Consider the following 25,328-nt stretch of genomic DNA (forward strand, 5'->3'; position numbering starts at 1 on the left):
CGGGTCGATGGGTGGGAGGTGGCCTGGGCTCTGTACACATCTTACCCTGGCAGGGACAGAGTGGAACCTGGTGGCTTCCCTGTTTGCTGTCTCCTGTGAAGACTGGGATGGGTACGCTGATCTCTGGGTCCCAAAGTGCCTCCCTGAGAGCTGGGACAGCCCGTCCCCAAGGCTGGAGGGGCCGGAGTGGCAGGGTACAAAGCCCAGCTGCCCTCCCTCGTCTGCGGGGCAGGGTGGGCACTGATCACCCCACTGTGAGGCGGTCAGCCCACCACACACGGAGCCCACACCGGGGGCCTTGTTTGAGTTCCCTCAAAAGCAGAGCCTGAGACAAGGACCTGGTGCCACGGACTGGGGGGGTTATGGTCCCAGTTCTGAGGGCCGGGGTCCGAGGTCAGGTGTGAATGGGTCTGCCCCAGGCCTCTCCCCACTCCTGGCGCTGCTGGCGATCCCTGGTGTCCCTCGGCTTGCAGACATGTCACCCGGTCTCTGTCCCCATCACCACATGGCTGTGTCCCGCCTCTTCTTGCAGAGGCACCTACTGTTGGGTCGGGGACCCCATTATCCAGTGCGACTTCATCTTAACTCATTACAGCTGCAAACGGGTCACATACTGATGTTCTGGGTGGACAAAATGCAGCCCAGGACAGAGGGTGACTCCCCAGACTCAGGAGGGTGGGGTGGGGAGAACGGAGGGAGGGGACCTGCAAGGGCCTTGACTGGCCTGGGGCAACCAGGTCCCCGGCCCACGGGGGAGCCCTGGGGAGGGGGGCCTGAGTCGTCTTTCAGAAGAATGGGAGCCGAGGCTTTACCACAAGTTCCTTCCCCCAGGCTGCCCGCCCTCAAGATGAGCGGCACCCCTGCTTCACTCCGGAGGGCCTGGAGGTGGCAACTGCGATGGCTCAGGGAGGCCCTGGTTCTTTAAGGTGCTGGCTGTCATAGCAGCAGTAACAAAAGACACGGAGGTTCCGTGGAACAAGCCACTTGGAGCCACGCGGCAGCCAGTCCAAGCTGTCGTCGGGAACCCCCCTCTCCCAGAGCCCCTGGCCAGCACTTCTGCTCACTTAGGCCACCTCCTGGTACAGTGACCAGACCCTGGTCCCAAGGGGCAACTCTCAGTCACCTTGCCCTTACGGGTGCCTGCGGCTCTGTGACCACTCTGTGCCCATGGCGTGTGGGAGCCCGAGAAGGCACACCTGTGATTTTTTTTTTTTTTTTCCTTTTTAGGGCCACATTCGTGGCATAGGGAAGTTCCCAGGCTAGGGGTCGCATCGGAGCAATAGCTGCTGTCCTGAACCACAGCCACAGCAACGAGGGATCTGAGCCACATCTGTGAGCTACCCCACAGCTCACGGCAATGCCAGATCCTTAACCCACTCACTGAGGCCAGGGATTGAACCTGTGTCCTTATGGAAACTAATTAACTAATTGGATTCTTAACCTGCTGAGCCACAACAGGAACTCCCGGGAATCCTACAAAGTTGAAAGTCAAGTGTGCTGCTCAGAGCCTTGGGGACCCTTCCCTCTGCCACTGTCACCATTGCTGCTGTATGTCAGCTCAGCCCATTGTTATCTTGGACTGACGCCAAGCTGGCACTTCCGGGAACCAGGCTGGAGTGGCTTCTCTGTCACTTGGTTTTAGGGGCCCCAGCCGGACATGAAGCCACAGGTTTGAGCTGAGGGGACGCATGGCTCTCTGGGATAGGCGGCCTGGCCTCTGGGCCCCTTTTAGGTAATTCTGTACCCTGGAGACTCACTGGGTCCTAAGCCGAAGGGACCATTTCCACTGTCGCCAGACAGCTGCACACCTGCTTAGAAATCCCAGCTGGCGGGCAGCTCCGGCTGCATGGGGCCTGCTGCCCTGTGTTCCCCGTGCCAAGGTTGGGCCCCCAGACATGTTTAGGGCACTGCTGTCACACAGCGAGTAGTTCCCCATGCAGGCCTCTCTGCCTCGCCCCAGGGGCCTAGGGGGTCTCCCTCCACGCCTCCAGCTGGGGCTTCTGCAGTCCCCAGGGGCCTCCGGACCTGCAGCAGGCGCTCTGCTCTGGGTGTTGCTGCAAACCTGCACCAAGTGTGGGTCGGCGGCCGCGTGGAGAAGCCCAGCCCGCGCTGGGCAGGTTGCGGTGCTGCAGCGTGGTGACCCTCCCTGAGGCTGGACCCTGACCCCGTGGGATCTGCGCCCCCGGCCGGTGGCTCTCACTGGGACTCACTTCCCGTCCACCAGGCCCAGTGCACTCACCGTCCTCCTCCAAGTGGATCGGGAGACAAACCACTTGGCCTATGCATCCACATGAGCCGGCGCCCCCGCCTCTGCCGTGGCCCCACCACGCCTGCCGCCCCTGGAGCCCTTGCGGAAAGGGGTCCTGCTGTTTCAGGACCCGCGGCGGCCATGCCTCCTGTTCACGTGGCCATGCGGGTCAGCCAGCCTTGAGCTTCCTGGTAACACCGGAGCCCCTCACCTGCGCCTTTCTCGTTGTTTTGGTGACAGGCCTGCCTTCTAGTTCTGGGGACCCGGCAGGGGGTGGCACCTGTGCCTTCTCCCTGACGGCGCTCCCCCACCCCCCAGCCTCCAAGCCCCTCTTCAAACTCTTCCAACGCTGTTCCTGTGTCTCCACCACTGTGCCCCGGCCTCAGGGAGCCACCCCAGCTGGGCCAGGGCTGGTGCCCCCCTGCTAGGACAGCCAACAGTCAGTCCTAGATCCCAGCCCAGCCCCTGATCCAACCCCCCCGCCCACGCCACACATGATGGAGCGCTCCTGAGCGGGCCTTGTGGTTCCCTTGGGAGCGAGCCAGGCTCTCCTGAAGCAGGTGCTCGGTATCCTGCTCGGGCCGGGCTGAGCCGGCCCCGCTGTGGTCTGGACCCAGTGAGGGGAGGGACGGATTCTGAAGGGACAAGAGTGAGGGTTGAATTGCGTCCCCGAGAAGGTAAGGTCCTCATTCCTGGCGCCTGTGACTGTGACACTGGAAATCGGGTCTTGGAAGATGTAATTAAGACGTAGGTTAAGATGGGAGTTCCCATTGTGGCTGAGTGGTTAAAGAACCCGACTAGGAACCATGAGGTCACGGGTTCGATCCCTGGCCTTGCTCAGCGGGTTAAGGATCCGGCATTGCCACGAGCTGTGGTGTAGGTCGCAGACACAGCTTGGACCCTGCATTGCTGTGGCTGTGGTGTAGCTGGCAGCTGCAGCTCTGATTCGACCCCTGGCCTGGGAACCTCCATACGCCGCGGGTGCGGCCCTAAAATGCAAAAAAAAAAAAAAAGATGTAGGTTAGGATGAAGTCCTGTTGGGGTGAGGTGGGCTCTAGGTCTAACCCCCGCTGCCCCCTTTGAGGAGAGGACAGACAGTGAGTCAGGGCAGACAGCTGTGTGACGACAGAGGCAGAGACGGCAGAGATGTGTGTATTTGCCAAGGACCCCAAGGGATGCCAGGAAAGCCCAGAATCTAGGGAGAGCCTCCAGGAGGGACCGGGCTGCCCACGCCTGGGCTCCTGGCCTCCAGGCCCTGGGCATAGATTTTGGTTGTTGTAAGGCTCCCAGTTGTGGCCCTTTGTCACAGAAGACACAGAAAGTGTGCGAGGAGCACTCTTTGGCAAGTGTGCCATCACAGATGTATCTCCAGGGCCTCCTCTTTCCACTGTCATGTGGGATGGGATCTGGGCACCAGATCCTGTGTTCACTCATAATGACCCCAGGCCAGGCTCATGCCCACGCCCCCGATAGGGTCCTGCTCTTAGCCCGAGAGGCCTGCCGAGGCTGCGGTCAGTCTTCCTGGGCCCTGTTGCCTCATGAAGGTTGGACCTTGGGCCTGATTCTCAGCACCCCTGCCTTCTGGCTGAAGGAGACGAGGTGACTTGGAGGTGACCTTTCCAGCTCCCCCTGCCCCCCGACGCCCTGAGGCCAAGGCGCTCCCGACCCAGTAGTGGCAGAGTCTGTGGGCCCGTGGGCACCACCCCATGTTTTCTGCCAGCGGGGCTGGGCCCTGGTCGTCATCAGGCAGAGTGACCCAGCTCCACGGTGCTTCCAGGCCCCCAGAGTAGCATCCACCGCAAGGACTTCAGGGCACAGAGTGAACTTGGCAGGTGACCCCGGGAGGCAGGAATGAGCAATGGGGAGGGGAGGAGAAGCCCCCGGAGACTGTCCCTGGGCTGTTGCTGTGGGGGTGTGGTCTCCAGCCCAGAGACCCTCTGGGGAACCATACCTACAGCCCCCAGCACTGTTCTGAGGATGGCCAGCTGGGTCCAGGGCCCACTGGCTGAGGGCTGCCCTGGGATGGTGACGTCCCCCTTGCAGGCTGCCCTCCCACCCTGGGCCGGGCAGGTCAGAGAAAGTCCTGGGGTGGGACAGGTAGAGACGGGGGCCTGCCTGTGCTTGGGGACTATGCCCCTGCTGCCCTGAAATTGGAGGGGAGCTGAGGGGACGGACACAGGGGGTCAAGGGACCCTCCAACCAGAGGTCCTGGATTTCCTGCGTGGTGGGGCGGCCATTTGGAGGAAATCAACGTGTTTTTCCCTTTTACCTCCGGAGCGTGACGTCTGGGTTAGGAAGTCCCATGACAGAGTTACCTCGTGGCTCAGTAGGTTAGGGATCTGCCATTGTCGCCGGTGGTACAGGTTCAATCCCTGGCTCGGAAACTCCCACATGCTGTGGGTGGGACCAAAGAAAATGAAGTCCTGTGACGTGGTGGCTGGGAGTTGGGCTCGGAGCTGGATGCCAGCCTTGTAACCCTGGGTGAATGACTCAACCGCCCTGGGGCTCTTCGCCTGCTAATGGGGTAAGGATGGCCCTTGGTTGTCATGAGCTTTAATGGATACAGTTAATAAAAAGCATCTACTGCAGTGCTTGGTACCTTGTGCCATTCAGGAGGTGCCCAGGGCACCCGACTGCCTCGGGGAAGGCGATCAGCCTGGTGGAGGAGGCACGTGAAAGCAGAGCTTGGCTGGCGTTCGGGTTCCGGTGCCGGAAGTAGCATGTGCAGCAGGAAGGTAGGCTTGCGGTCTTCCAGCCCCGCCCGGCAGGGCCAGGGCACTTTCTAGGAAACGCCGGCTTAGCTCCTTGGCTGTGGCCCAGGAGGAGGCCTGGTCTCGAGAAATGGGACAGCCCACCTCTCCCAGCCCAGGGGCTGCAGGAAGGGCGAGCAGAGGGGGAGAGGAAGGGGCTCCAACAGGCCCGAGAGAGATGTCTCCCCGACTCCAAGTTCAGCGATGACATGCCATGGGGGTTCAGCAAACGCTGCGCCTGGAGGGCTGGTTTAGTGGCACAGCAAGTGGCGGGTGACCTGCCACCCAGGTCACAGCCAGGGCACGCTGCTCCCATTCTGGACATGATTCAGAGGTGGGGCGGGTGGCCCAGCCTGCCTCCCGAGCTTCTAGGGCGCCACCCTGGTCCACTGAGGCCGAGCGAGAGGACGCTTAAGAGAGGCTGGGGCTCCACTGGGGCCAGAGAGCCGGAGGTCGCCACGCAGAGGCTGGCGCATCACCAACCGGGACACTGAGGGAGGACACCCCTCCTGGGTTGGCTGCTGGGCCGCATCAGGAAGCAGCGCTGAGACTGGTCCCCTCAGGTTTGTTTCTGCAAATCTCGTGAGCAGGATGCTGACTGCCTGCTGCTCTGCACAGTCTGGCTGAGGAGGACTCGGGGTGCACAGCCTGGGAGCGCTCCCCAGAAGGGGTGGAGTCTTTTCTTCCTGGTAAAAAGCACTTGGGGCCCTGAGCTCAGGCTCGTCTCTTGTAAGGGAACCGTGTGTATGCAGCAGCTCCCTGGGCTGCCTCCCTCGGGATGGGCCCCGCCCAGGTGGGCCCGGGGCACAAGCACCCGGATAGGGTGGCCGTGGGTTCCGTGTCCTCAGCCTGGGATGCCTGCAGCCCCCTTCCCCCGGGGACCAAGGGCCCAACACCCTAGGTACAGCCTTCGGGCAGCTGCAGCCACAACCGAGGCCCCAGGAACCGACTCCCCCTCAAGTGGACACTGAAGGCACAGCCCTCGGGATGCCCCCGATGCACCAGGCAGGGAGGCAGCAGGGCACTGAGGGGCCTGCCTGGGTACCTGCACTGGGCCCCAGAAGGTGCCCACCTCTCAAAGCCACAGAGCCTGCCCCATGCCCCAGGCAGCTGCAGTTGTCAAGCAGCCACTCTGCCGGGATGGTCCACGAGGGCTGGGGGCTGCCTCAGGAGTCTGCTCTTTGCGGCCGAAGCACGGACCTCGCCTTAGACAGAGAGGCCTGCACACAGCACGGCTGGCGGCCCAGTGCCTCCTTCTGGACAGGCCCTGCGGTTTGGTCCATCTGCTGGTTTGCTGGGGCCACTCTGCAGGGGTCCCTGGCAGAGCCTCTCCTGCCTGCTCTGGGTAGGCACCAGTTCAGGTCCTGAACGCCTGCCTGGGGGCCCCCTTGTGAGGTGGAGGGGGCCTTCTGCATGCCCTCCCCAGGATGGGCTTGGAACGAACAATTTAGATCCAGTGCCATGCTTTGGGCCATGCCCGCCTGGGGCCCCAGCCAGGCTCCGATGGGCAGACTCGGTGAGGTGCTGGCACTCAGGGTGGTGGATCCTGATGCATGGGGCGGGTGTGGACAGACAAGGTGGGTCTTGGGGCAGAGCGTTGGAGACCTGTCCCGTCTCTGCCACCGAGGCTCCCTGGGATGCTCCTTGCAGCTAAAATAGCGCTGGCACAGCATCACCATGGCGACCGTGCTCTGGGTGCTGCCTCTCCAGGCTTATTTTGGGTTTTAAATACAATCCCAGGCAGCCCTGGAACGGGAGAGCAGGACAGACTCTGTTTCCCAGCAGCCACCGGACAGGAAGTGCCCCCTCCCTCCACAGTGCCCCCACCCCCTGTCTTAGGTCCCATTCTGCAGGCTCGTCCAGCCTGAAGAGAGAGATGTGCAGTGTGTCCCCACTGGCCTTGGCAGCCCTGTGACCCTGGGACAAAGCCCTGGGCCACCCTGACCCTCGGTGTCCTCATTCAGAGAATGGGACCTTGTCACCCACGTCCCTGAGAAGGGCTGAGGGTGATGCTCACATGGGGGTGAGCCTGGGGCACCTTGCCAAACGGTCCTCACCTGTGCAATGGCACCATGCCAGGCTCAGCCACGTCTAGGAAGTGCCACTGCAGGGTCCAGCCCTTCCCAGCCAAGCAGCAGTGTCCTGCCAGCTTCTCTCCAGTCCCTGGACACGCCAATGCCCCCACCCCCGGCTGTCCTGCACCTCCTGCAGGGCATGCACACGGAAACACACACACAGGTACACAAGTGCACACACAGCACGCAGGCTGTGTCTGGGTCCAACGTGCAGACAAGCCTCAGGGCGCTTAAGAGGGACGATTTCTGTAACTGGCGGTTAAGCTGTAAATGTACCACTGCCCGTCGCCCACGGAGCGATGAACCTGGAAGCGGGACTGGCCTCCGGGCCCTCCTTCCGGGCGTGTGGTTGGGAGGAGCGCCCTACGGATGCGCCGAACCCCGGGGCAGTTCCTTCGTCCCTGAGGCACCCTCTACCGGGAACGCGCAGCACTGCGCCCATGGGAAGGCGTGGGCAGGGCTGCGGGGATGCGCCTCCGCACAGCCCGCAAGGGGAGAAAGCTAAACCCTCACCTTGAGGGAAGTCCGTCCGCAATCAGAGGTAGGAAATGGTGCCTCTGGGGCTGGGAGGCACACGTCTGCACAGACGCACGCGGACAGAGGCCCCTCGGGCTGCTCCGTGCCCCCAACCCCCTGCTCCCGGGCATCCGGAGTCCGAGGCCTCTCCCAGCGCACCCGCCGCTCTGCTCTCCAGCTCCCCTCCCCCTTACCTGCTCCCCAATTCCCTCTTCACAGCCTCCGGTCCACAGCCAGCCTCCCCTGCCCCACAGCCCCGAGACCCACTTTTGACAAAGCTGCCAGGTGTGTGACCTGTCCCCTGCCACCGTGCAGGTTCCCAGTCCCCCGTGGGCAACATCCCTTGAATGAGGAAGCAGGGAAATGAATATTGTCACTTGACCCACCTGTCAGCCAGCATCCCAGACTCCTGTGACCTGTGTGGTCCTTGCCAGGCCCCTCCTGGGTGAGTCAGTGTCACACCTGGCCTGAGGCCCTGCCCCCCCCCATGTGCCCCGCTGCTCAGTGAGTGCTCCTTCCTGCAGGCCACCCCTTCTGGGGCGGTCCCAAGTACTGGGTTGGCACAAATGCAGCCTGCGGACATTGGCGAGGAAGGGTCCCCTCAGGAGGGGCCACTGACCCCCACGGGAGGCCCTGATCAGTCTCCTCTGGCATAGCTCCACCTGACTTTTCTCTCCCCAAAGGCTCCCCGCGTTGTTGCGGGTCTCGCTTACAGAACATTAATCAAAGAAAAGCAGGGGGCACGTCTCGCCACCTGGGGGAGGGACCTGGGCCCCAGGAGAGGACCAGGGCTCCACTTGGCCCTCCCTCGGCGGCCCTGGCCCTCTCCTCCCCAGAGCTCAGAGGGTGGACGCACCCTGCAGCCCCACCCTGGGTCCCGGTGACAGGTGACAGGAGAGGGGCGGGGGCCCTGCTGCGCCTGGGGAGGCAGAACAGGGGGAGGGCCCCTCTCGGCACCTGCCGAGCCGTCCGAGTTCTACAACGAGCCTCTTGCATGTTTACAATCAGCTAAAAACAACACACCTCTGTACTTTCCATAGGTGTTTGTGATCTCAAACTATATGAGGTCTTTGTGGAAAAATGGGAAATACAGAACCTGCCCAGAGGTGAAAAAGATCAGCCCTCAGCTGGGGGGGTGGGGAGGGAAGGGGACTTCGGGCCTGTGCGGCCATCCAAGGCTCTGCCCCCCGGTGCCCGTGAAGCCTTGAATGGTGTCATTAGGCTGCAGACGGCCAACAAGGTGCCCCCAGAGCAGGCCCAGGGTCCTAGGAGGACCCCCTGGTCCCAGCATTTCCGAGGGGTTTTCACTCACTTGTTCATTCATGCCAGATGTGCTACATGAGTGACATGCCGGGGAAAAAGCGGTGACTCAGGCTGACCGGGTCCCAACCCATGCCAAGCACACCAACACCCTTTGCCTGTCTCCAGGGCTCTGGGAGAGAGGTGGACGCTGGCCGGGCACACCTACCTGTTGCTCAGGACCAAGCCCTCTGCCCATGAGGCCCTAAGAAGGGTGGCTCAGTGGCTCCACCCAGGCTGGGGGGTTGTTCTGCAGAGCTTGTTAGTGGGAGAACCCAAAGGCGGGGGGGCTCCACCTTCTGTGGGCTTCAAGAAAATCAGGCAACCCATGTGCCTCACCCGGGTCTGGGGCTGGGTGTGGTCGGGAGATCCCCTCCTGGAACAGGCCTCCCCACCCCCACCACCAGGGAGAACAGAGGTCCCGCCCTCCAAAGCCGCCTGACCCCAAGCAGGCAGCTCTAGCCCCCTCCACTTCCCACATGGCACTCAGGTCTGCCCACAGGGACACCGGACTGCCAGGGGCTCCTACTCCAGCAAGGGCTTCCCTGGTTAGCAAGGGATTTGGGGGAGCTCCCTGGTGGCTCCGCAGGTCAAAGATCTGGCGTGGTCATTGCTGTGGCTCTGGTTTGACTGCCACTCGATCCCTGGCCTGGGCATTTCCGCAAGCCTTTGGGCTGTTGCGTCAGTGGTGCCTTGCATGGGGCATGTCCAGGAAACAGTGCCCAGTGGAATCCTGCCCACAGTGGGAAGTGGGCATCAAGAACTGAACTCACTGACCCCTCCTCCTCCGCCCCGCCCCGCCCCGAGGAACCAGAACTTGGGGCGAGGGGGTGCTCTGGGGCATTCTCATTCTTCTCGGGATGTGCCCAAGGCCGTGTGCCAGGCTGGGCTCCTAATGGCCCAGGGGACACAGCCACAGCGCTGGCCATGGGGCCAGCTGAGGGGCCGGATCTGGGGGCTGCAGCCCACTCTCTGGCCTCTGGACAGCAGGTTCTGCTCATTCCTGTGCCACGCTGCTCGCCTCACAGGGCAAACCCTCGGACCCCATTCCCCTTCACGGGCACCTGACAGCAGTGCTGGGCATGGAGGAGCCACCCCACGGGGGTCGGGAGCAGACAATACGGTGCTGAAGATGTTGAGGAGACTCAAAGGAAGTGTGGGTCTGGGCACAGGTGCTCCCTGGAGATGGGACAGCATGTGCAAAGGCCCTGAGGCAGGAGGCAACCAGGGGTCCATGTGGAGTGAGCCAGGAGGGTGGAGGGAGACAGGGCAGGGAAGGCGTGGGGTCCCAGAGGACAGTGGACACGCTGCAGGTTTTGAATGCCAGAGATGGATACTGACGGACTTCTGTTTTAAGGAAGCTGGCAGCAGAGGGGCCCATCTGGAGCCGCCAGGGTCTGCAGGTAGCCTAGCATGGGTGCATGAGGGGGAGGTGGCCGAGCAAACTCCAGGAGATGGGGAGGGGCATCTGGGGGAGGTTGGTGGATGGGAGGGGCATCAGCCCAGGAGAGCAGTCTGGGGTTGGGAGGGTACCAGGAGCCCGATGTGAATGCGAGCGGCTCCGCAGCTCGAGGGCCTGAGAAGCACCGAAGACTGAGGCGGGGGTGGCAGAGGGAGATGAAGGAGAGGTGGGGGAGAGGCCAAGGCTCAGTTAAGAAAACACCTGCAAACTGGACGCAGTGTTTAAAACCCAGGAGCTGGTGGTGACAGTGGGGGATGGAGGGGCTCAGAGAAGGGCTGCAGACAGCTCGCGGCAGGAGTTTTGTTGTAAAGCAGAGAGAGAAATGGCCAGGGGGTGGAGGGATGTGGGGAGCAGATGACTTATTTTAAAAAAAAGAGAGAGAGAGTTTACAGCTCCCTAAGTAGGTGACAAGTGGGCTGTCAACAGGTTTCTCTGTGTCCACCTTCAGGGAGAATGTGGGTCCTATGACCACAAGCACTACGCCCAGGGATCCCAGCACCTGGTAACTCTGTGGAATGAGAGACCAAAGGAGGAATGCTTACAATTGTTCAAGTGAGGCATGGTGAATGCTAAGACAGGACTGGGTCAGAGGCTGCCAACATTTGGGGTAGGGAGCAGGAGAGCGGCAGGAGGGGAGTCGGCGAGCATGGATGGGTCTTTACAGGGGCGGCAGAGATGCAGACCTGACAACTAGCTGAGGTCCCGAAAACTGCAGATGTGGCCCCCCTGTGGATGCAACCACTGAGAGATGGGTTCTTCAGGGAAGACCCGAACCCTAGTGTAAGGGGAACGGATGGGCCCAGGACACAGGCGCCTGGGGGGTGGGGCCGTGAAAGTTCCGACGCGGCAGTGCGGAACAAACGCACTACGCTGGGAAGACCCCAAGGAGGTTGTTCAAAAATGAAGGCCACGGGGGAACCGGACACACTCAGTTTCCTTGTCCTGGACCGGGGAGTGGACTGGAGGAGAGGGAGCGGGCTGGGAGCAGAGACAAACCTTCCGCAGGGGGAGGAGGGCGGCTGGGGCCAGGAGAACCCGCGGAGCCCAGACCTGCGGGCCCTGCATTTCTCCGGGTTCTCGCTCCTCGCCCTCAGTCTCCGCATCTGCAAGCTGTACGGACGCGGGTCACACGGTCCGAGTGCTGCTCGGAATCGAGGGTCTGAGCGGCTGATCGCACGCGTCAGGGGCGACTCCTCCCCGCTCCAGCGGCTCTCAGACTCGCGCTCACCTCGAATTACCAGGTCTTCTTAGCACAGACTGCTGGAGTTTCCATTCCGCGAGTCTGGGCTGGGCCGAAGGCCTGTATTTCCAACAAGATCCCAGGGCGCGCAGCGCAGGGGCCGCACCTGGGAGCCGCGGCCCCGGGAGCCCACTTCGCCAAAGGGCCAGCGCGCAGGGCTGGTTTGGGGCGCCCGTTGCCGGGCAGAGCCGGGCCGCGCGCGCTCCCATTGGCCCCAGGTGCGGCCGCGCCCCGCCCGACAGGTAGTCCGCCCCGCGCCGCGCCATTGGGTCGCGGCCGCGGAGTCCCCCAGGGATTGGCCCAGGTGGAGGCCCCGCCTCACCCTCATTGGCCGCAGGTGCCACCGCCCCCGCCCCGGGACCGCCCGCCCCGCCGATTGGCCGCTGGCTGGGCCTCGGGTCGGCCATGTTCGGACCCCCCCCCGCCCCGCCCCCGCCGGTCCTGACGCTGGACTCCGTGCGCGCCCCCCCCCCGCTCCCCTGCGCGCGCCCGCCGGCCGCGCCCCCGCCCCGCCCCGCCCTGCCCGCTCCCAAGTTCCACGGAGTTGACCCGACCGGCACCCCTCGGTCCCCGCGCCGCGCGCTCCCTTCCGCGTTCCGCCGTCGGCCCCACCTGCGCCCCGGCCCGGCAACTGGGGCCCGCGCCATGGCCCGAGCGTCCGGGGCGCGGCGCTGACGGCGGCCAGGGGAGCGCGCCATGCCCAGCAGGACGGGCCCCAAGATGGACGGGAGCGGCGGCCGCGTCCGCCTGAAGGCGCACTACAGCGGGTGAGCGCCAGCGCCCGACGGCAGGGCCCGGCCGGGGTGGAGGGCCGAGCGCCGCCGTCGGGGACCGTGTCGCCGCAGCCTGGGGAGACCGAGAGCTGGGGGCAGCCGGACGAGGCGTGGGAGAGAGGGGACAGTGAGGCCCCTCCGGGCGCTGGGGCGTCCCGGGAGGTCCTGCGGTGGCCCAGGCGAGGCGGGCGCTCTTGAACGTCACGGGCGGGAAAGCTCGCGGCCAGGGCGCGGTGGGCCTGGCCCCCGGCGCCCTAGCTCGGGGTCGCAGGCCCAGCTCCGAGCGCGGCGGCCACACGGGTCCCTCCCAGCCCCGACGACATTTTCCTGGGCTCGGACTTGCCCGGGGCACTGGGCGGTGCGGGGAGCGGGCGTCGGGAACGCTCCACATCCTTGTGTTGACATCGGCCCGGAAAGCTGGCGGAAAGCTTAAGATCACAACGTGAAAGGACGAAAGTTTTTGTCACATTGTGAAGCCTGCTGGCAGAGGTTTAAAAGTCGTGGCGTCCTCAGCTTTTCCCAGTTTGAGAGCGTTGCAGCCCCGGCTGAAGGTGCGCCGCGGTGGCTGCGCGAGTGGAGCGCGCCTGGAAAGGCTCGGGAGCCCTTCCTTCGGGCGCCCGGCCTTTCTGACAGCCTCGGGCCCTGCGTCCGCGCCCCGCGCCCTGGATTCGATTCCAGCGGTGAGATGGGAGTCAGTGATCGAGCGCCTGGCCAGGGAGCAATCGCTGGATTCTTGGCCGCCGCGGGACAGCCCTGGTGGGGGAGGGAACTGCACTCAGAGGGACCGCGCCGCCGCTTCCTGCGCAGAGCAGACAGCGATGGAGGGAACCCTGGGCGCCTTTGCTGCTGCCGTTTCCCACTTGGTCTCCAGGAGCCCGGGTCTGCTCCCAGGGCCGCCTCTGCCGGGCAGGGAGGAGGGGGAAGGGGGGCTGAACGCCAGAGGTTGAACTTGGTGGTCTCCGCTGTAGTAGCACCGGAGGAGGGGCTTCAGGCTCTGACCTGGTGAGCGCACCTTGTTTGGGGTGTCCGGTGGGCATCTCCTGCTCTCTCTGCTGTCCTCAGCCTGACCACCTGGGAGCGCAGGGGGTGGGGGATGGTGGCAGAGCCCTAGGAGAGAAGGAAGGATTTCTGGAGGAGGACTGGCCAGCCCACCCTTAGAGGCTGGGGAGGCTTGTCTTCTGGCCTGGAAGGGTGGGCTGCAAACTAACACCGGTGAGACATTGGCTAGGTCCTGGCCGGGACTGGTCCAAGGGCCAGAGCATCCTGGCTTGCCGGCGGTGAGGAACAGGAGTGGCTGTCAACTCATCAGACAGTCCTCTGCCTACCTGGAACCGTGGCACTGAGCAATAGGTGACTTGGTGAAAATCAGAGATGGTCCTTAGTGAGAGGAAGAGGCCAGAAGTGGGAAGCAGACCCCCAGCCTCCCAGGAGGCCCCTCCCTGGCACTGAGTCCTTGGGAGTTCTGGCTGCATGCACACCCCCCCCACCCCCACCCCCCGGGGCTTGGGCCCCTGGAGAGTGCTGTGGTTACCGGAGAAACTGACCTGTTGAGTCCAGTCCTGGGCTGATGTGGCCACACCCAGCACTCCTCTTCCTTCCCCTCCGCCCTCTTTCCCTCTTCTCTGCTCCTCCTCCCTTCCTCTCCCTGCTTCCGCCCCCTCTCCTCTCCGCCCCCCTCCAGTCCCCTCCCCTCCTTCCCTCCGCCCTCTCATTCCCCTCCCCACCCGGCTCCTCCGGCGGTGCTTTTCCTAAAGTGCTCTAGAGGGTGCCTCTCCTTGCGGAGGGAGGCCTAGTCCCCTGTGCAGCAGAAAAGTGCCCCCTGGATCCAGCTCACGCAGCCAAACCCTGCAGGTCCAAGTGACATTTTGTCTCTGCTGCTGCCGCCACCGGGAAGGAGGTTAATTTCTAAGCAGCAGGGCTCGGAGCCGAGGGTCAGGAACATTCAAGACACTGTTTTTAAGGATAAAGGGCCTTCAGCTGCTCCCACTGGTGGTGGCTCCTCCCGGTCTCCCTGTCTGTCCCCTCCCTGCCCCTGTCTGTCCCCTCCCTGCCCCGGGCCCTCCGAAAGCTTGAGATCAGTCTCTGCCAGCGGGGCCTTTGGAGGGTCTCCGGGGTTTCCAGGTGATGTGTGCAGCGTTTGGAGACCCTGCTGTGCCAGCCTGAGTCCAAGTGCTGCTTTTCTAAGAACACATGAACAGCTCGGCTGGATCTTCCCTCTCTCCTGCTCTAGCTTGCCTTCCAGAACCCTTGCTAGGCACCTGCTCTGTGCAAAGCCCAGGGCTGGGTACTGCGGCCTGGGCACACCCAGGAGTCTGGGGAGGGCCTCTCAGCAGGCTGTTGGGTGCGGATGGGGCTCTGTTTTGGAGCGCCTGGTGGCTCAGAGAGGCTGCCTGATTCAGGTTTGGGGTGACCCTAGGGGTGGTGGTCAGGAGTCCGGCCTTGGGGGGGGTGGCCTCTCCCCGTGCGTGCTGAGGTCGTGCCGTGGAGAAGAGCCGAACTGCTATGACTGGGTCATGAGCTTGGGGTCCGGGGGGGTCCAGCCTGGTGTCCGGTGCTTCCAAACTGCTGGGGAGCCCCTACCTGGCCTCTAGGCCCTGAAGCACTGGGGGAGGGGGAAGCTAGCTGCCCCTTGGGGGAGGAGGTGCGGGAGAGGGTCACAGGGCAGGGAGGGGTCAAAGGTGAAGGGATGGTGAACTCTGACCTCCAGAGTTCTTGGTGGTGAGTCTGCTGATCCGTGTGGGTACCAAGCCGGGTGACTCCAGGGCGTGGGGTGGCTGCGGCGGGACCTTGGTCTCTGGGGCCACCCCAGGTGAGCTGTGTCCCCCTCTGTGCCACGGTTTCCGTTTGCCCCGATGCTGCCATGCTGCCAGCTGTGGTGAAGATGGCCGTGCTGTTCCCCGAAGCGCGCTCGGGGCGCTGGGCAGGTGCTGAGGTTTTTGAGCAGATGCGAGCAGCTGGGGCTACTTCCCCCACCCCTTCGGGGAGTATGGGCCGTGGGCCGGGCCTGGGCTGCAGTGGGCGCTGGGCTGACAGATGCTGGATCCTGGTGGCCCTGGATTTGTTACCTGGTGGGCAGAGACTCTTTATAAACACACTTGTCGGAGTTCAGAAGCCAGAGGTGTTCTCACCAAGCCGACCCTAGACGTCTGCTGTTGGCGTGTTTCAGACCTTCTCTGGCTGCTCGTGCTTGTGGTGGCAAACGTGGGTGGATAGATTTCCCCCCAAATCCAGTGTCTTCTGTGTGGTTGCTGCCCCGCCGTCCACCTGAGAGAGTGCCACCCCTTCTTTGTGGGGGGCGTCTCCCCCCGCCTGCGGCTGGGGGGAGCGCTCTCCCCCGAAGGGCCAGCCCTCAGAGGCTGACCGCGAGTCCCTGAGCCGCCACCAGTCCAGCTTCTACAGCCCAGTTTGGACGGAGAGAGAAGAGGCGGGGACTTGCTTTTCAAAACCCCCTTGCCTGGCTTGGTGGGGCTGCACCGGAGGCTCAGCCCAGGGGCCCCTCCCCGCCCCCACGTCCCAGTCTGTGGGTGGGTCCTGCCCCCGTTGGCCCCATCCAGGTTGGGGGACTGGGTAATGAGGTCCCTGAGCCTGACCAAAAGGGCTGTGTCCACCGGCCACCCCTCGGGGCGCCCCTCCCTGCAGGGCTCAGGGAGGTGCTTTCTGCCACTCCCACGGGCACCCGGGTAGGGCCCTTGCGGGGGTGATTTACCCGCTGCGGTCAGTGGTTGGCAGCGTGCGGGGGCGTCATAACCTTCTTTTTGGGGAAAACACCGCTCCATTTATCGAGGCACCGACTTGGTGCATCAGCCAGCAGGGCTTCACGGGACTTCGATGTACCCCATGGTGACCTGTCCGTCTCTCTGCCCCAGGGACATCCTGATCACCAGCCTGGACTCCGCCACCACCTTCGAGGAGCTCTGCGAGGAGGTGCGGGAGATGTGCTGTCTCAGCCGGGACCACCCGCTCACCCTCAAGTGGGTGGACAGCGAAGGTAGCTCCGGGGGGACGTGACTCTCCAGGCCCTTCCCCGCGTTCAGCGGCTTCACCTGGACTGGCTTCCCCGGCAGGGCCTTGGAACCGTCTCCCAGGCAGGGGCGGCGGGCCAGCGGCCCCTTGGGAGGAGGGCCCCAGCTGCGAGGCCGGCTCTGGCCCTGGGCACCGGGGGAGGCTGCAGGGTCTCCCCAACTCCCTGCTCACATGACCTTCCTTCCTTGGGTCCTGGGTCTTCCGGTGGCTCTTCGCTTCCTCAGGAAAGTGGGGAGGGAGGGGCGGCGGGGCTGGTGTCCCCCCCTCTCCACTGTCCCCCGTCCCCCCAGCCAGACACAGGCGGCCTCGTTCCCCCGCAGCTGTGCCAGGCAGTGGTCAGCCTGGGCACAGGGGCCACGGCGGGCCCTCTAGCCAGGCCCCGTCCCGCTGGCCCTGGGCGCCGGCTCCCTGCATGTCCGCTCCTGCCGGGCTCCGTCTGCAGCACCCACCATGAAGCATCTGCTCGCTCCTGCCCGGGCCAGGAAGGCCACCCGGCTTCAGGCCTCCTCCGGCCAGGGGCGAAGTTATTCCCCTCCTGGGGTGGTTGGTTGTGATGCGGGGCCCCGCTGGTCTGGGGGCCGCCTGCGCGGGGCCTGGTTACAGGCAGTGAGCCGTCACCCTGGCATGCCCGTCTGACGGCAAGGGCCTGCCTCTGTCAGCCCTTGCCTCGGGCCCGCGGTGGCCTCAGCGGTGTCCCTTGCCTGCCCAGGTGACCCCTGCACCGTGTCCTCCCAGATGGAGCTGGAGGAGGCCTTCCGGCTGTCCAGTCAGCGCAGGGACGAAGGGCTCATCATTCACGGTCAGTGCCGGCCACGGGGACCAGCCGGGGGGAGGGGAGGTGGGGGCGCTGCCGTCAGACCGGCAGCCGCACGGAGAGGATGGGCCTCAGTTTAAGACGGGGCAGTGCCGGCACATTAAGGATGTGGAATGTGACGCAGCTCCGTGGGTCCCCGACCCGGATGGAAATGGCTCATCTTGTGAGAGGCCGATGTGTCCTTCCCTGGACACAGAAGCCCGGGTTCCGGCCGCCGGCCCGTGCTACCCGTTTCCTGGTGGGGGCACAGTCACTCCCTTGCCCCCGCCTTTCCTGGAGCTCAGAGGGTCTGGGGCCCACGTGCCCAGGGGCAGAGCGGGCCTGGTGCGCAGCCCTGCTCCGAGGCGGACGGGACCCCCCCAGGCTCACAGCCCTCAGCTCAGCAGGCTCGGCGCTGGGGTGTAAGGTGTCCTGTCCATGTGGACTTTAAATGTGGGTTTGCAGACTGTGTGCCCCAGCGCTTGGGGTTCCCAGGGCCTGCGCCCCGCCATGTCTGCATCCACTTCTTTCTTTTCTTCTTCTGTTTTGGTTTTTTTTTTTTTTGGCTGCACCCGTGGCACATGAAAAATCCCAGGCCAGGAATCAAACCCATGCCACAGCAGCCACCCGAACCACACAGTGATGCCAGATCCTGAACCCGCCACACCATAGGGGAGTTCCCTGGACCCATTGCTGGTGCAGAGGCGGGAGGGGGGGTGCCCAGGGACAGCTGTGCCCAAGGAGAAGGACCAGCGCCGGCACCCGCCGCGGTTTTCTGCCCACAGTTGGGCATTGTCCTCCCTAGCGCTGGGCTTGTGGTTAAAATGCCCAGTTTGTAGCCCTTTATCTGAGTGTGGCTGAGCTGTGATGGATGCCCCGGCCTGCTGCGCTGCAGGGTAACAAGGCCCTGTTTAAAGGGGAGAGTCTGGCCCTTTAAAATTTCACTTTATTTTTTAGAATAAGAGAAGGGTTGTTTTAGGTAAGTTGTAATGATGGTGGAGCTTGCGTTTTAGTGATTTCTTGTGGAAACCCAGCGTAGGTTTTAGCATAATTTTGAGCTCTGTCTTGAGTGGAAGGAAACGGGCCGGGCCGGGCCTTCGGAGGCCACTTTTCTGGGCGTTTCCGTTCTTTCCCATTTCCATGCCGACGTAGAGGGCCTCCTTGGACGGCTCTGCTGTCGCGGTCCCTCTGGCTGCTCCTCCCCGATTTTTCCCTGCATCTCCCAGTCCCCCCCGGGAGCTGGGCTCCCATCCACATGCCAGGTCCCCAGGGCTTTGCCTGAATGAGCATCTCTCCAGGGCAGGCTCCTGCGGGGGCAGCGCGGGGCGCTAACGGCTTCCTCCTCTCTGCAGTGTTCCCCAGCATCCCTGAGGAGCCCGGCCTGCCCTGCCCCGGAGAAGACAGTGAGTACCAGCTCTACCCACCCGCGTCGGTGCGGCTCAGGCGGCCCCGCGTGCCGAGGGCAGGGAGGCTGCTTCGTGTGGCTTGGATGCTCCTGGCAGAGGGTTGGAAGGCCAGTGGGCAGCTGCTGTGGCCTCGTGTGGCCCTCTCACTGCGCCGTGGCTGAGCGGGCATGCTTGGGCCAGGGAGTTCCGCCCAGAGAGGGCACTGGCTCGGTCGGGTGGTGCCATAAGGAAAAGTCCGGGGCCGGCTGGAGGTGCTGCCCGGTGGGCAGGGCGGCGTGGATGAGGGGGGCAGCTCTGGGAAGCGGGGGGGCGTGTGTGGAGCCCAGTATGTCTGGGGGCAGGTGACAAGCTGGTGGCTGTCAGTAGTAAGTAAAGCTAGAGGTGGGAGTGGAGGGGGGACCCTGGGGACCCACACTGACGGTCAGCTGGGGCGGTGGGGGGAGGCTAGCCCGCCTGGCCTAGGACGGCAGGCACTTGAGTGGCACTTGGGACCTGGGAGGATGTGGCTGAGGGCGGGTGTTAGGAGGTGGGTATGCAGTGGGCGCCTGGGGAAGAGGGGTGGGGCCGGTGGGAGCGGGAGTCCCCGTGCCCAGAGAGCAGCCGTGGTGGGGCTGGGAGGTGGACGGGCTGCACAGGGGTTTTGGGGTCCTTGCCCCCGGGGCGTCCCTGCCCAGGATCTGCCCCTGGGTGCCCACCTCTCTTGGAAAGGGCACACACCCTGAGGGGCAGTGTTTCCGTGACAATGTACGTGTCTTCGTTCCTTTCTGCCCATGCCCCTGCTCTGTGCCCGTGTGGACGCTGTCCCGTGTGGGCCTTGTGTAGGGGCTGGTGACCAGGGCTGCAGTGTGGGGCTTCGGGGTTCTGCCCGAGGCTGAGGCTCAGGGGCCACGACACCTCGGGGAATGCAGAGAATGTGGCCGTCTCTGCACAAGGGCAGGTCCTTGAGGTGCTCACCGGGGCGGCCCCTAGGCTCTGGGCCACTTGGTTTTGTGGGAACATTCCAGCAGCGTCTTGGCAGTACCAGGGGAGGGGGTGGCAGAGGGTGAGTGTTCCTGCTCGATGGTGACGCTGCTCGTGGACAGCTAGGACGGTCACCCGATGCCCAGGTGATGCTGGCCCCCGTGTCTCTTGGTCTCCAGAAGTACTGTCTGCACCCGGCAGGGTAAACGGCCCCCATGACCCAGGTCAGGGCCTGTGCTCAGGGCTGGTGGAGCTGGCGGGTGTGGCTGCACCGTGGCGCCTGGGCCCGATTTCATGGCAGCAAAGCCCCTTCCAGAACCTCCTGTGCAGGTTTCATCTGAATCTAATGGGCTCTAAAGGGTTTTTTAAGAAATTGTGGGACACGCGTGTCACACGAAGTGGCCTGTTTCAACGCCTTGAGGGTTTGGTGTCATGTGCTGCGGTCGCCTTGTTCAAGCCCCGCCTCCACCCGCTTCTGAACCGTGTTCAGGAGGAAGCTTCGCACCCGCTGGCCGCTCAGCACCTGATGGCCACCGCCCCAGGCTGGGCCGTGGGTCCGCTTTGCATACATGGGATATGCGACGTGTGGCCTCATGCGTCTGCCTCGCTCACTTCGCTTGATGCCGTCATGATCATCCATGTGGCACGTCGCAGATTTTCTGCCGATTTTTCACTGCAGCGAATCACACGTAAAACCAGCGCAGCGTCTCAGCCATGCTGGTGCAGGCGGTCGTGTTAGCTGCGCTTGTGGTGCTGCTGCTGCTGCCCCGTTCTCCCAGGACGCTCTTCCCCTTCCCCACTGGAAACTCGGTCCCCGAAGCCCTGGCTCCCCGCCCTCCCCCAGCCCCCGCCCCCGCCGCACTTTCCGTTCCCGGTTTTGACTCCTTCGGGGACCTCCCAGCAGGGGTCATGCAGGATCTGTCCTCTGTGACTGGCCCACTTCCCTCCACGTCGGGTCTCAGGGTCTATCCCTGTCGCAGCAGGCGTCAGAATGGCCTTCCTTTTACGTCTGAGTGACATTCCAGTGTGGGGATGGACCACATCCGTTTATCTGTTCAACCGGAGATGGAGGCTTGGGCTGCTTCCGTGTTTTAGCCCCAGTGCGGGGTGCAGCGTGACCCCGGGTGCAGAGCAGGCTCTCTGGGTCCCTCCTTGCAGCTCTGGGCCTGTACGCCCAGGTGGGGGCTGTGGCAGCCCAGCTTTACTCTTCGGAGGCGCCTCAGTTCTCTTTCCTCCGGCGGCAGTGCCGTGCCCAGCGGGTCTCGTTTCCCGCAGCCTCGCCACGCGTGTTCTTTTCTGTGGTTTTGGCGGTTGCCCTCCTGTGCGTGAGGAGGTGCCTCCTTGCGGTTTGGATCCGCGCTTCCCTGATGATTAGCGCCGTCGCGCTCGCTGGCCCGGCTCTGTCTTCTTTGGAGCAAGGTCTCTTCAAGCTCTTTGCCCGTTTTGCATTGGGTTGTTGGTTTTGTTTCTGAGCTTAGGTGTTCTCTGCATCTTCTGGATGTGAACTCCCATCAGATAGATGATTTGCATGTATTTTCTCCTATTTCGGGAGTTTCTTTTTATTTGTTTACGGTGTGTCTTGATGCACAAAATTGTAAAATTTTCATGAAGTCCAGTTTGTTTATTTCTTCCTGTTGCCAGTTGTGGTGTCGTAGCCAAGAGGTCACTCCAGACTCCACGTGGGGAAGTTTTTGTCCTCTGTTTTCTTCTAAGAGGTGTACAGCTTCAGATCTTACATTTAGGGACTTTGCGTGGTGAGGTAGCTTTTGCATGTGATGTTAGAAAAGGGTCCAGCTTTGTTCAAGGCTTGTGGATGCGCAGTTTCCCAGCACCCTTTGTGGACAAGACCTGTCCCTGCCCCGTTGAGGGTCGTGGCTCCCGTGTTGGAAATCACGGGCTCTCTGTTCTGGCCCATTGCTCTGCACGTCTCTGTGCTAGCACGTTACAGACCATTGTAGCTTTGCAGCAAGTTTCAATATCAGTCCTCCAGTTTTGTTCTTTTTCAATACTGTTCTGGCTGTTGTGTGTCCCTGGAGATACCGTATGATTTTAGGGTGGGTTTTTTGTTTTTTGTCTGGGCCATGGCATGCAGTGGCTTGATGTGAGATCTCAGTTCCCAGACCCGGGATCGAACCCCAGCCACAGTAGTGAAAGCACTGAACCCTAACCACTAGACCACAAGGGAACTCCTAGAATGGGTTTTAAAAAAAATTTCTGCAAAGCACATCATCGGGATTTTGGTAGTGGTTGCACTGACTCTTTAGATCATTCTGGGAAGGATTGAGGTTTTAATGATATCTTAGTGAGTCTTCTAATCTGTAGATACGGGATGCCTTCTTGCTAATTTATGTCTTATTTAATTCCTTTCATGGCTGGGCTGTAGTCGTCACGGTCAAAGTCATCATCTCCTTGTTAGCTGTATTCATAAGTATCTTATTGTTCTTTTGCTGTTGTTCTCGGCTGCACCTGTGGCCTGTAGACGTTCTCGGGCGAGGGATCGAACCTGCACTGCAGCTGCAACCTCTACTGCAGTGGTCACGCCAGGTCCTTACCCTGCTGTGCCAGCAGGGAACTGCTTAAGAATTTCATTCCTGACGCTGGTGCGAGCGCAACTGTTCTCCTGCTTCCCTTCTTGGTCGCTGGGCGTGTCTATAAATGCGACTGATTTTTCTGTGCTGACTTTGTACCTGCCGTTTGGCGGAATTTGTTTATTCCAACACCTTCTTTGTGGAGTCTTTAGTGTCCTGTGTATCGTCTGTGAACAGAGATGCCTTTTCCGACTCCTTTTCGATTTATGTGCTTTTCGTTTCTTTTTCTTGCCTAATTGCTCTGGTTAGAACTTCCAGCCTTGGCTGAGTACAGGTGGTGAGAGTGGAACCTCGACTTGCTCCTGAGGAGGGAGGAAAAGCCTTTGGTCTTTGCGGTGGGTCTTTCACCGTCGCGGTGACGCTTGCGGTGGGTTTTCCACCTTCGCTTTCTGTGGTTCCCTTCTGTGGTGGTCCTTGTCCCTGGTTAGGAAGCCCCTGGAGTTTCCTGCGTGGGAGGAGTGTCTTGTCCTGGCACACCTGAGCTTTTGCTATCAGGGTCCCCCCCAGCATCGGGAGCAGGCGGGTCAGGGGACGATCTAGCGATGCGAGGGCGGCACCTCTGGCTCCCAGGCCTGATGGCCAGTCCCCAGTGGGTGGCGATTCCAGCAACCCGCGCCTGGGGAAGGCCCCCTGGGCTGCGGGCCGGGGAGGCTGCCGAGAGCTGCCGGTGGGGGTCTGCAGAGACCCCTGAATTCACGCAGCGGGCGAAGCGTTTCTCTGAGCTCTGAGAGCTGCTCGGGCAAGTTCATGCCCTTGAGGCGGGTTCATCGGCCGCGCGGGGGCCACCTGGACTGGCCTTGGCGTCTGGGGGGCGGGGGCGGGCGGTCAGCCCTGCCGGCTGAGCCTCAACCTGCGGGGTTGACGCCGCCTCCGGGGAGATGGGGTCAGAGATGAGTTGACGGGTCGGTAGCAGGGGCAGGAAACAGACTCGGTAGTGGAGTGTTCGGCTTTTTTGTTTTTTTAATCATGGAAGGACTTTTCAGTTTTGTCAGATGCCTTTTCTGCATCCGTCGACATGCCCATGTGTTGTCCCTTGTTCTCCTCTTTTTTTTTGTCCCTTTGTCTTTTCTAGGGCCGCTCCCATGGCATATGGAGGTTCCCAGGCTAGGGGTCCAATCGGAGCAGTAGCCACCGGTCTACGCCAGCCACAGCAACGTCAGATCCCAGCCGCGTCTGCAACCCACACCACAGCTCACGGCAACGTCGGATCCTTAACCCACTGAGCAAGGGCCGGGATTGAACCTGTGTCCTCATGGATATACTTGTCAGGTTCTTATTCCACTGAGCCACAGTGGGAACTCCTCTAAGTATTTTCTTTTCACTTTTTTGGCCATGTCTGCAGCATGTGGAAGTCCCCAGGCCAGGGATCGAACCTGAGCTTTTGCAGCCACCTGAGCCACTGTAGTGACAATGGTGGATTCTTAACCTGCTGTCCCACAAGGGGACTCCACGTCTCTAAGTATTTTCTAATTTCCCATGATTTCTCTGATCCATTAGTTATCCAAAGTATGTTGTTTAGGAGTTCCCATCATGGCTCAGCGGAAACTAATCTGACTAGTATCCTTGAGGACACAGGTTTGATCCCTAGCCTGGGAACCTCCATATACTGTGGATGTGGCCCTTAAAAAAATAAATAAATAAATAAAAGTGTATTGTTTAGGAGTTCCTGCTATGGCTCAGTGGGTTAGGAATCCAACTGCAGTGGTTCAGGGTTGCTGTGGAGGCACGGGTTCAATCCCTGACCTGGCTCAGTGGGTTAAAGAGCCTGGCATTGCTGCGGCTGCTGCTCAGATTCAGTCTCTGGCCCAGGAACTTCCATGTCGAGCTGTACGGCCATTTAAGAAGAGAAGGAAAAGGAGTTAATTTCCACACAATCTGTGCATCTTCCAGTTTTCCTTGTTGTTAATTCCCACCCTGATCCTGCTGCGGTCAAGAAGATGCTTTGTCTGCTGTCTGTCCTTTAAAATCTCTGAGCCTGACGTGTGGCCTGACCATGGTCTCTTCCTGAAAATGTCCCGAGCACAGCTGAGAAGGACGCGTGTGCTGCTTCCTCCATCTGGCTGCTCCCTCACAGCGTCTCCTGGCTGAGCCGTGCCCACCGGCCCGCGGGCGGGCGCAGGGGTGGTTTCTGCCTCCTGACTCATGTCCGCGAGCAGTCACGGCAGGTGCCAGGACCCCAGGCGCCCTCCCTGAAGGGTCTGGCGTCTGTGTGAGTCTGGCTCCTGCGCCAGCAGTGCTCCGTCGCCCATGGGGGCTCGGGGTGACAGCCTGGCGGCTCAGCCGGGGGCCACGCTCCCCACGGTCCGTTGGCACCAAGGGCCTGGCACCAAGGGCCAGGCTGAGGGCCTGGGGGGCTCCCTCCCACCAGCTGGGCACACGTTTCCAGGCTCCTCTGGGGCTGGGCGCCTGGCACCATGAGGAATCCTGGTGCGGGGTGCTGTGGGGAGACGGGGGCTGGCCGGGGAGGACCTCCAGGTGGTGGCCGGCAGTGGCTCTGGGTGGCTTGTTGGAGCACAGAAGTGAGGGAGGGGTCTGAGGGAGGCCCACCTGCAGGGCAGGGGTGCGGGCAGCGGCAGCGCAGAGGGGCTTTGCGGCCTCGTGGCCACCCGTGTCGCCCCCTCTGTGCATTGTCCGTCCTGTGCCGGCAGGTCCCCTGAGTGGATCTGTCCTCTGTCTGGCCTGGGAGATGCCACGGGTGTCACACGTGTGGCGGCAGGACGCGGGGGGTGCACGGCGTATGGGCCTGGGCCGGCTCTTCGACCCCCTTCCTCACCTGCAAAGTAGGGGACAGCGGGCTTGTTTGTAGCAGTGCTGAGAGCCCCGTGGAGCAAGTGCTCTTTCACTGCGTCTTGAAGGACTGCCGGGGGCACTTATAGGGCAGCATAAACAAAGTCCTTTCTGTCCCAGTGGGCGGTGAGTGTGGATCCCAGGGGGCTCCCTGGAGGAGGAGTCTCACTGGAGGCCCTGTGGCCTGGAGTTAGATGTGGATGCTGCAGGCCTTGGGTGACCTCCCGGGAAGGAGGCTGCGGTGTCTGCATCAGGACCCAGTGGGAGCAGGGCCGATGGTCCTGACGCAGCTGGGACCCTCGGGTCTCAAAGGCCACAGAGAAAATACAGCCGGGAGTTTGGGGTCAGGGGATCCTACCTCAAAGCCAGTGGTGTCCTGCAAGTCCACAGGACTGGCCCTGGCAGCCT

General features: G+C 62.4%; 1 protein-coding gene across 1 annotated transcript in view; it reads left to right on the top strand.

The window, feature by feature from the left end:
• The first annotated feature begins 12,120 nt into the window (after positions 1-12,120).
• PRKCZ (protein kinase C zeta) overlaps positions 12,121-25,328 on the top strand; it is an 86,130-nt gene continuing 72,922 nt past the window's right edge. The window contains exons 1-4 of the mRNA XM_047791120.1: positions 12,121-12,357; positions 16,230-16,351; positions 17,096-17,185; positions 18,532-18,582. Coding sequence (XP_047647076.1) covers positions 12,287-12,357; positions 16,230-16,351; positions 17,096-17,185; positions 18,532-18,582 — 334 coding nt within the window. The 5' untranslated portion in view covers positions 12,121-12,286. The remainder of the gene's footprint in view (positions 12,358-16,229; positions 16,352-17,095; positions 17,186-18,531; positions 18,583-25,328) is intronic.

This window comes from Phacochoerus africanus, chromosome 8 (assembly GCF_016906955.1).
Source record: "Phacochoerus africanus isolate WHEZ1 chromosome 8, ROS_Pafr_v1, whole genome shotgun sequence".
Taxonomy (NCBI): Eukaryota; Metazoa; Chordata; class Mammalia; order Artiodactyla; family Suidae; genus Phacochoerus; species Phacochoerus africanus.